Here is an 8,735-nt window from a genome sequence, read left to right on the forward strand (position 1 = left end):
AATTACCGTGGTGTTACCACCACCTGATGGGTTTCTGGTGATGATATCTGATATTAGACAGTTAAACTGTGGCACTGCTGCATACTAGGTCACTCCCTTAGGAGAGGGAGTAGAACAGTCTTGAGAAAACAACAGTGTATGCACCTCAATATCTGCCTCAGTAGACTGTTGTGCCAGTACCAGTGCATACCCTATAGAAGATGTTTTTAGTAGCTATAGGAACAAATCTAACACCTAATCTTCAACTTGACCTGGCTATAATGAATCACCATTGTCAGTAGCTTTTAGCAGACTACTGGTGACTGAGTGGGCTGTTGTCAGCTTAGCCATGATACACAGTAGATTCTTTGTTCACAGCCAAGACCACAGAGTCAATCATAATATAACTGTCACAAATAAGTGACTGCTGGGTTATTAAAACAGTGCTTGTATGGGCCTTGTTTTGTATTGATCTGAACATAACAGCTTGAACCAGCAAAAGACTGAACTGACTACCTTTTTTTTTTTTTGGTCCACTAGCCAAATGGTTAGTGATTGGTCATATTTTGCCATCCATTCAATCGATTACCATTGGGGTCTTTTTTGGCTAGTGAGAAAGAAAATTTACCAGCATTTGGCTGGTAATGGTGCTAATTTTGTGACCTGCATACTACTAAACAGAATCAGCATTAAACATCTTGGCAGTATGAGGAATAGCGCAGAGGAGAAAATAAAAAATGAGTGTCCAGCAGGAAAGCTTAGCAGTACATCCGCTCAATCTGGCAGTACATGTAAAATACAGGGTACAGTGTGTAAGTTAATAAATGATACAGCTTCTCAAGGCCCAGGAAAGTCTACGAGACAGAGACTACAGTCTGGAAGTTAAGTACGAAAGGCAGTAAGTTTTATGGCTATTATGTAATGTTGACTTAATTGCATGTCATTAAGACCTACATATGCTAACTGTTCTTTTGTTATGTCAATGTAATTGAGCAGTGATTATTCTCGCTACTCCTAATATTAGCTTCCAAACAGGTCATTCTCACATCCTAACAGTTGGAAAAAACACAGCCGAACCTCCTAAAACTAGATAATAAGGTAATGAGTGACTGACAGTTACCATCAAGCCCAGAAAAATCAAATGCTTGCAGGTAGGATATAGTGACTGAGTTTTACCTTGAGAAGCCACTGTTCAGTTTTGTTACTGTTCACTTATTTTCAATAAATGGTTAAAGTCATTTTCTGTGTTTGGGCATTTCATTTTTGATATTAATGTCTACAGATACATGCCAAAAGCTGCTAATTAAGACACATTAAGATTAATTAAGATGATTAAGATAATGATGATGTGTCTACAGATGAAGGTTTTTATATAGCTATTAAAACGAACAAAAAAAAAATATAAAAAATAAAAAGTACCTGTTAATGCCAGGGGGAACAACCATTGGATCCTGGGCCAACACTTTCTTGATGCCCTTGAGTGCCACCATCTTTGCCTTGGCAATGGGATCCATGATGTCATCAGTTGCAAATTTGTCTAAATCTGCAATAAAAGGAATAAGGCATAACATGCTTATATAGTATGAAAAGAACATTACATGGAGTAACGACATTGACATTCCAAAGTGCTTACCTTTATCTGGGAAGAAATTGTTGGCCAGAGGTGACTGTTTGACCACCGGTTGCGGTTGTTGTGGATGACTGAGACCTGGCTGCCCCATCCTCATCATGGCCTGCTGCTGGGCCATGGCCATGTGAGGTGGCATTCCAGTTCCCATAAGCCTTTGCTGCTGCTGCTGCTGCTGTTGTAACATGTGTGGAGGACGGGGTACCATCCCAGGCTGAGCCATCATTCCTTGGGGTGGCGGACGATGATGGTGTGGCAGCATTATCTGCCCAGGCGCCTGTGGGGTCGGCTGTTGACTTGAGAGGCCAGGAAAATGAGGCGGCATGCCTCCCGGGTGGAGGGAACTGAGCTGTTGCTGCTGTTGCTGCTTTTGTTGTTCCTTCTTCTCATGCTCCAGCAGATCCTGTATTAAAAGAGGGAGTTCCCCATCTAAAGAGCTCTCTACCTTTGCCAAATCTACAGCAGGGGAGTGCTGCCCCCCTACATCAGGCAGCCCCAGTGGATCATCACCAATATCTGCGTGTGCAGAAGTTGGGGGAAAAGGCAATGGATCAGCTTGGCCTGGCAGTGGGTAAGGAAGTCCTCCTAATCGAACAGAACTTAGTGAAGCTGACTGGTTTTCTGGTTGTGCCACCTTGGCTGACGGTGTGGTCCCACCAAGAAGCATTGACACAGCCTCTCCTATTTCATCTTTCACCACAGTCTGTCCTGGCTGCAGCTGAGGGGTCAGACCCCTGTCCTCCACTTTGACCTTGGAGATATCGGCAGCTTCTGCAGAGGGTGGCAGTTGGTTAGCAGACCCCCCTGCAGTTCCAGGGGTTGTTGACTTCTGCCCTGGCTCCACCTTGGTTTCCACTTTAACAAGCACTGATCCAGAGGAAGATGAAGGTGCTTCACTTTCTGCCTCCACCAACCGCAGCTGGTCTGAGAAGACATCTTTAGGGTCTCCTTGGTCAAGTTCCGGGTCAGTGTAAGCCAGCAGGTCAAACTCATCACTGTTAAGCAAGTCATCTAAATGTGGATCATTGGTTTCAAGGTTGTCCAGATTGCCCAAGTCATCATCTCCTTTGTCAGGATCCAAGTCTAAAGCCAAATCATCCTCATCCTCGACACCTCCATCCCCTGGGGCATCCCCAAGCCCCTCAAGGTCAGGCTCTGGTAGTTCTTCGTTGTTTTCTACAGTGGCAGGCTGTGGCCCTGCGACTACGTTTCGTTGTTGAAGTTGAAGTTGATGCTGCTCAGTGCTAGGAATGTTTGGACTGGAAGTAGCTGCCTGGGTCTGCAGGTGGGGCTGTTGCGTTACTGGGCCAGTAGACTGCTGAGGCAGTAAAACTGACAGTCCGCCCTGCTGTAACCCCAGCTGCGAGTCGCTGCTCCCATCTGTTTGAATACCACCAGCTTGAGCAATGGGATGTTGCTGAACATAAGGTGCTGCCATCTCTTGCTGTGGGATAAAGAGACGTGTCCTGGGCTGGGGACCACGGGGCATAAACTGGGGTCGCATGGGTAGCCTCTGTGAGTTGTGTCTCAATTCAATAAACTGAGGTGGGGGTCCTTGACCCATTGGCTGCATGGTTTCTCCTCCATGTCCTGGTATCATGGTGTGAGGATTCCCCATTCCTTCCATACCCTGAATGTTGACAGCAGGGTTGAGATTGTGCCTTATGCCCATAGCCTCCATGCCAGGCTGGGGGAACCTCCTTGGACCTGGAGCCTGGCCCTGCCACTGAGGAGGGAATGGTGGACGGGCAAACATGCCCTGAGGTCTGGTGGGCCCTGGTTGCCTGAAGGATAGAGACACACACAAAAAATATATATATTTCAATTGAAACAATGTTTGTTGTACTACCAAATTTTGAAGATATAAGGGGTGGGACTAATTTAGGGTGCCAATTATTTCTGTGACCAATGTGTGCACCTGGGCTCATTCCCAAATCAGCTCCAATAATATTACAATTGCAAAATGTTTTATTTTTCCATATGTATGCAGCTAGAGACAACAACCAAAATGACTAATGCTGAAATTTCTTGTGTTAGCACTATTGAAACTGCGGTAAATTTGTAATTGTGGAACGGGAATCAAGTCTTGTTATTTCACACCAAATGTGAATCTACTTCAATGAGGTACTTACCTTAGTGCACTAGGATCCATGATGGCAGGGGTTCCTGTAGGTGGTGGGCGAATGAGCTTGTCCTCCATGCCTCCAACAGCCATGGGCATCTTGCCTGCCACAGAAGCCTGGGCTCCAGCAGTAGTTACAGCAACACGATCCTAAAGAGAGCAATAATAGCAAAAAGAGGTAAATGTAATATTCCCTTAATTTCTAATAAATTGTAAATGGTTGAATTTATACAAAGCGTCCATCCAAAACTCTACAATTCTTCAATCAATCATTCACACACACAAACAAGGCAGCTACCATGCAAGGCTTTTCTGACCATGAGGAGCAATTTCGGATTCAATGTCTTGCCCAAGGACACTTCAGCGTGTGGACGGGAGGAGCTGGGAACCACCAAACCTGCTGTGCCACAGCCGCTCTTGCTCACTTTGTGATTTAGATTGCACCAGTCAACAGAGAGACCAAAGTACAGCCTCGTCTATAAAATCGTGCATCTGTAACAGTATTTCATTTTTTTTTATCAACAACTCTTCAGCAGAGCAGGTACGTGCTGGGATTGTATCCAAAGGCATCGTTCTAATTTCTAAATCACACTGTTGTCAAGATTTTACATTTGTAAGATTTGTGGCATATTGCTCAAGGTGTGTGTGTACCTGTGGATAAGGTGGTGGAGCTCTGTGGGCCTTGTCTTGTTGAAAGGTTCCCATCTCTCCTCCAGACCAGCCAGGGGATGCACTGCCAGCAGCAGCAGCAGCCTCCTTCTCTTGTCTAATGGAATTTCTCTGCATTTGTTGTCTGATTAAGAATTCCCTCAGTTTCTGGCGCTAAAAAACACAACAAGCAAAACCATTAGCAAAACAACTAGGAGGTGCATAAAATTACTGTTCACTAGCTGATACTTTTTATACCTGTCGGTGCTTCTCCAGCTCAGAGGGGCTAAGCCCTACTAATGCGGGGTCCTGCACTGCTGAAATGTCAGGCATTTCTTGAGCACTTGGTAAAGCTGGCTGATGAGGTCCATCGGGAGGGCGGACAGCGGATAGTTCTTGAGATCCAGAAGGAGGTGGCACTCTGGAACCGAAGCCGTCTGCTCCCATAGTCTGCTGAGTTTGTGGCTGTGGTTGCTGAAGCTGACCCTGTAACATCTGACTCTGCTGTTGGGTTATTTGGAAGCCTCCCGTGCTTGGGCTACGGCAAAAATTAGGAGGTGCTGACGGTTTACCAGAGAGAGGATCCCCTGCTGAACTGTTGGTGGGATGGGGTGGAGGTGGCTGGTTAGGATGAGGTGAGCCTTTGTAACTTGCAGTTCCCTCTGGGGCGACAGAGGAGGGGCGAGGAGGTTTGTGGATAGTAGCAAAAGGGTCTCTAGATTGTGGCCTTGAAGGTGGCTGAGAACAAGGGTCTGGGGATTGGAAACGAGGGGTAGCAGGAGACTGGACAGAGTAAGCATCATTCGAGAGGCCACCAGGAGTGTGGGGAGAGCTGCCCTGGGACTGTGGGCTGGAGGGAACTCTTGGGCATAGTTCCTGTTGACCTACAGGGTGCCTCTGAGGTCCAAGAGAACAATTGTCGCCTGACTGCGGTCTTGGAGTTAGCGGTTGCTGAGTGTGGGGGTCAGAGAAAGGGTGGGAGGGAGACTGCCTGTAGCCTTCTGAAGGGTGGCCAGGAGAAGCTCCAGGATGAAGTGTTCCACCCTCCCCTTGGTGCATTCTTGGCGTCATAGGTGCCTTGAATAAACCATCACCAGTCTCCAGCATTCCAGCAGGGGAGCCAGTGGATAGGTCAGGTCTTCCAACTGCAGAGGAGCGCGGAGAAGGTGCACTCATATCAGCCCTGTACTGCCCTGTGCTTGCAGGTGAGGAAGCGACTGCAGAGGGTGATGGGGATGAACCATATTCTAGCCGTCCCATCCCTTGCTGGTTTCTGAAAGGGTCGCCATAGTGGGTATTGTGGGGTGGTGAGAAGATGGGTGACTCCCCAAGCCCAGCACCTCTTGAGTGAGGACTTTCTGGATGTCCTAGGGACTCCTGAGAGCCTTGCTGTGATTGTGGTAGATGACCCTGTTGCTGCTGCAGCTGTGATCTGAAGTAGGGGTCAACCTGCTGAGCCCGTCTGGGGGTTCCAGGAGTTCCTGGTTGCATGTCAAAGGGGCCTAGACTGGCTGGCCGTCCCTGAGGAGGACCCTGTGGGCCGGAAGCGGAATAACCTGAGGAAGAGGCCTGCAAGGGGCTGGCCCCAGTGTGGGAGAAGGGTGTAGTTGGATGGGAGTGAGAATGGGGTGACTGAGGAGGAAACTTGGCCAAGGGATCTGTCCGGATTTCAGCTGACCCTGGGGTCTTAACAGGTCCGTCTGAGAAAAAGACAGAGGATGATCCTGAATCTGGTGGGAAGGGAAAGGGGCTTTCTGCAGAGCTGGGCTGGGAAGAGATAGACGTAGAGCCTGAAGGTGGAGGGATCTGGAGGTGTAAACTGGGCCGCTCTCCCTTCACACGCCCTGGCTCTGTCTTGATTGGCCTGCACACTTGACTCTCTGCCTGCTGTGAGAAGAGGAGGAAACATTTACAATCTGCAACAAGACTCAAATGAAACATACACAACCTTTGTTCACCTTCACAATACAAAAGGATGCCTATGCTTAAACTCACCTTCTGTGCCTTGTTGATCCTCTGAGCTGCTCGGTTATCTTTGGCCTTTTGCTACAGAAAGAAATATTAAAGGAAATAATTAAACACACTTTCCTATATTTCTGTCTTTGGTAATTCTTTCCATATGGTCATATGATTAAACATTCAATAACAAGAATCAGGGTATCATTGACTACATTTTAGAAACTGCAGGAAGATTGTTACGTCTATATAAATTTATATTTATTTAAAAAATAAAACAGAACATACCAGATATGGAACCTTGTCAGCAGCTGACACCTTCCTCCAGATCTTCATGATTTGCTTACAGCGACTAGCCCAGTCTGTAAAAAGAGAAATGTTTGACAATATCAATATCTAAAAGTAATATAAACCTTAGTTTAACAAAGACTGATTATACAATGTTTGTATAATGTTGTCTAATAGGCTGTACATTCTGGTATACTATTTCTTCCACACTCACCAGGGTAGTCCTGTTTGAGTTTGGGAAAGTTGGTATTGGCATAAAGAACTGGGGAAATGGTTGACAGTTCTCCCAGCTCCTCATCTTTCTCCCAGCGCTGGAGACTACGCTGGTTGTAGGACAGCCCATCACCTTCTGCCTCAGTGGGGGTTGGTGGGGAGGAGGGGGTTGCTGGGGTAGAGGGAGTGGCCCCGGGGCTCTCCTCACCCCCATCTGGACTGAACAGTCCTCCTCGGTCCCTGCACATCAAATGAGAGTGTTGTCTTAAATAAAGGGCGTGTGTCAACAACAGCAATAAAAGTCTATTTTAAATTGGACAAAACAAAATGACATCTGCTTTTACATTGTGATTTTCCACACATGATAGATTGTTGGAAAATAAAACGCATTAGGTAATTCAATATTGGACCTACCGCATGTCAAAGAACGGTGACTGAGAGAGGCCGGGAAAGGCGTCCATCATTCCAGCTGAGGGCAGGGACCCTGCAAGACATTTGTTATGCATGTCCTCAATCGTACAACAAATATGGTTCTGAACTTCAAAAAGGTTTTAATGATATCATGAGTTCATCTGCAGGCACCCCCTGTACACACCTGAGAGGAGAGCTCTCTGTGGCAGAGTGCTACGATTGAGTTCTCCCTTACTGCCCTCCAAGATGGGCTTCATGCCGCCCAAAGACGAGCCATCTGACACTCCCAGAACCTTCCTGAAGAACTGCTCGGAGTCCTGACTCTCCACCCCTTGTGGAAGACCTGTCATTACAGAAAAACATTATGTAAGGCATGATGTTAACATTAGATATTAGATATTTCCTGAAGTTAATGTTGCATACTGTAGATACCAAAGTATCCTCTCAAGGAAGTACCTTCACTTTTTTCTGCATCAGAGTCATGAGGATCAGTTGATGCCTGGTCCTTCAGCGATGAGGATGGTGCAGAAACTCCTTAAATGTGTAATTTTAAACAAACAATTAACTTAAGACCATAACAATAAACCAGTAGTATCAGTGTCCAAACAGGCACTTACCTGCACCTTCTCCCTGAGCCTGGGGGGCCTCACTGCCCTCTTGCTTGAGAGGAAAATCATCTTTCACCACACGATCCTTGGCCTCAGCTAGTGAAAAAAGCAAAAAGGTCACACACTGTGTACTGACCTTTTTCACATCCAGTGTCACAAATAATTTTCATGTGTCACAGGTTAAGTTAGTGTTCTTACTCTCTGGGGCAGTAGTTTTAAGTCCTGATGGTGCTGGTAATGAAGGTCGGACAAGGCATGCGCCTGGCCTCTGCCCTGGTGGTATCATCACAGCTTTCTTACTCAAGTCTATTAGTGTCTTCCCAAAGAAAGCCTCCTGCAAAGAATTACAAACATTTAGTGTATGAGTATCATTCATATATATCATTGGATATCTCGGACATAGAGAGACTACAAACCTGAAGATAAGTTGGAAACATGTCCTCAAGTTTGCTCTTCTTCCGGCCCCGACGTTTCTTGGCCTGTTCTTCGCCCTCCACTGGTTTAGGATCCATTATGTTATCTGTGTCAGGGTGGGGTCCTACACATATATGTAATCATGAAATTTGATTTCCAAAACTTACCATATTCACAAAACACAACTGCGCTTACACCGCCACTAGTAATGGAAGGATGATAATAATGGAAGGGTGTTCAGACCAAAAACAGTCACGTTAAAAAAACGTTAGTAGTCTCACTGAGTCGATGTAATGGCCTTATTCAAAAGAATGAGGAGTCTCAATCTGATATTTAAAAAATGTCTTTAGTAAAGAGCTGAATGCCCACACCATTTGTAAGTATTTCTTTCTGAGACCAAATTCATGATAATTATGTCATTATTTTATTATAAATATTAGATAGATTATTTATCCCCGAAGGGAAATTA

General features: G+C 46.0%; 1 protein-coding gene across 4 annotated transcripts in view; it reads right to left on the reverse strand.

The window, feature by feature from the left end:
- The window catches only part of kmt2d (lysine (K)-specific methyltransferase 2D), a 31,360-nt gene that overhangs the window by 12,239 nt on the left and 10,386 nt on the right, over positions 1-8,735 (reverse strand). For all 4 annotated transcript variants that reach the window (XM_035656890.1, XM_035656886.1, XM_035656889.1 and 1 more), the window contains exons 23-36: positions 8,269-8,390; positions 8,051-8,186; positions 7,862-7,948; positions 7,701-7,778; positions 7,429-7,587; positions 7,248-7,317; positions 6,835-7,073; positions 6,621-6,694; positions 6,372-6,422; positions 4,635-6,263; positions 4,380-4,550; positions 3,739-3,878; positions 1,613-3,390; positions 1,399-1,522 (exon numbers count right to left, since the gene is read on the reverse strand). In XM_035656890.1, the coding sequence (XP_035512783.1) occupies positions 1,399-1,522; positions 1,613-3,390; positions 3,739-3,878; positions 4,380-4,550; positions 4,635-6,263; positions 6,372-6,422; positions 6,621-6,694; positions 6,835-7,073; positions 7,248-7,317; positions 7,429-7,587; positions 7,701-7,778; positions 7,862-7,948; positions 8,051-8,186; positions 8,269-8,390 (4,858 nt within the window). The remainder of the gene's footprint in view (positions 1-1,398; positions 1,523-1,612; positions 3,391-3,738; positions 3,879-4,379; positions 4,551-4,634; positions 6,264-6,371; positions 6,423-6,620; positions 6,695-6,834; positions 7,074-7,247; positions 7,318-7,428; positions 7,588-7,700; positions 7,779-7,861; positions 7,949-8,050; positions 8,187-8,268; positions 8,391-8,735) is intronic.

This window comes from Morone saxatilis, unplaced genomic scaffold (assembly GCF_004916995.1).
Source record: "Morone saxatilis isolate NCDOM2014 unplaced genomic scaffold, NCSU_SB_2.0 Contig15, whole genome shotgun sequence".
Lineage (NCBI taxonomy): Eukaryota > Metazoa > Chordata > Actinopteri > Moronidae > Morone > Morone saxatilis.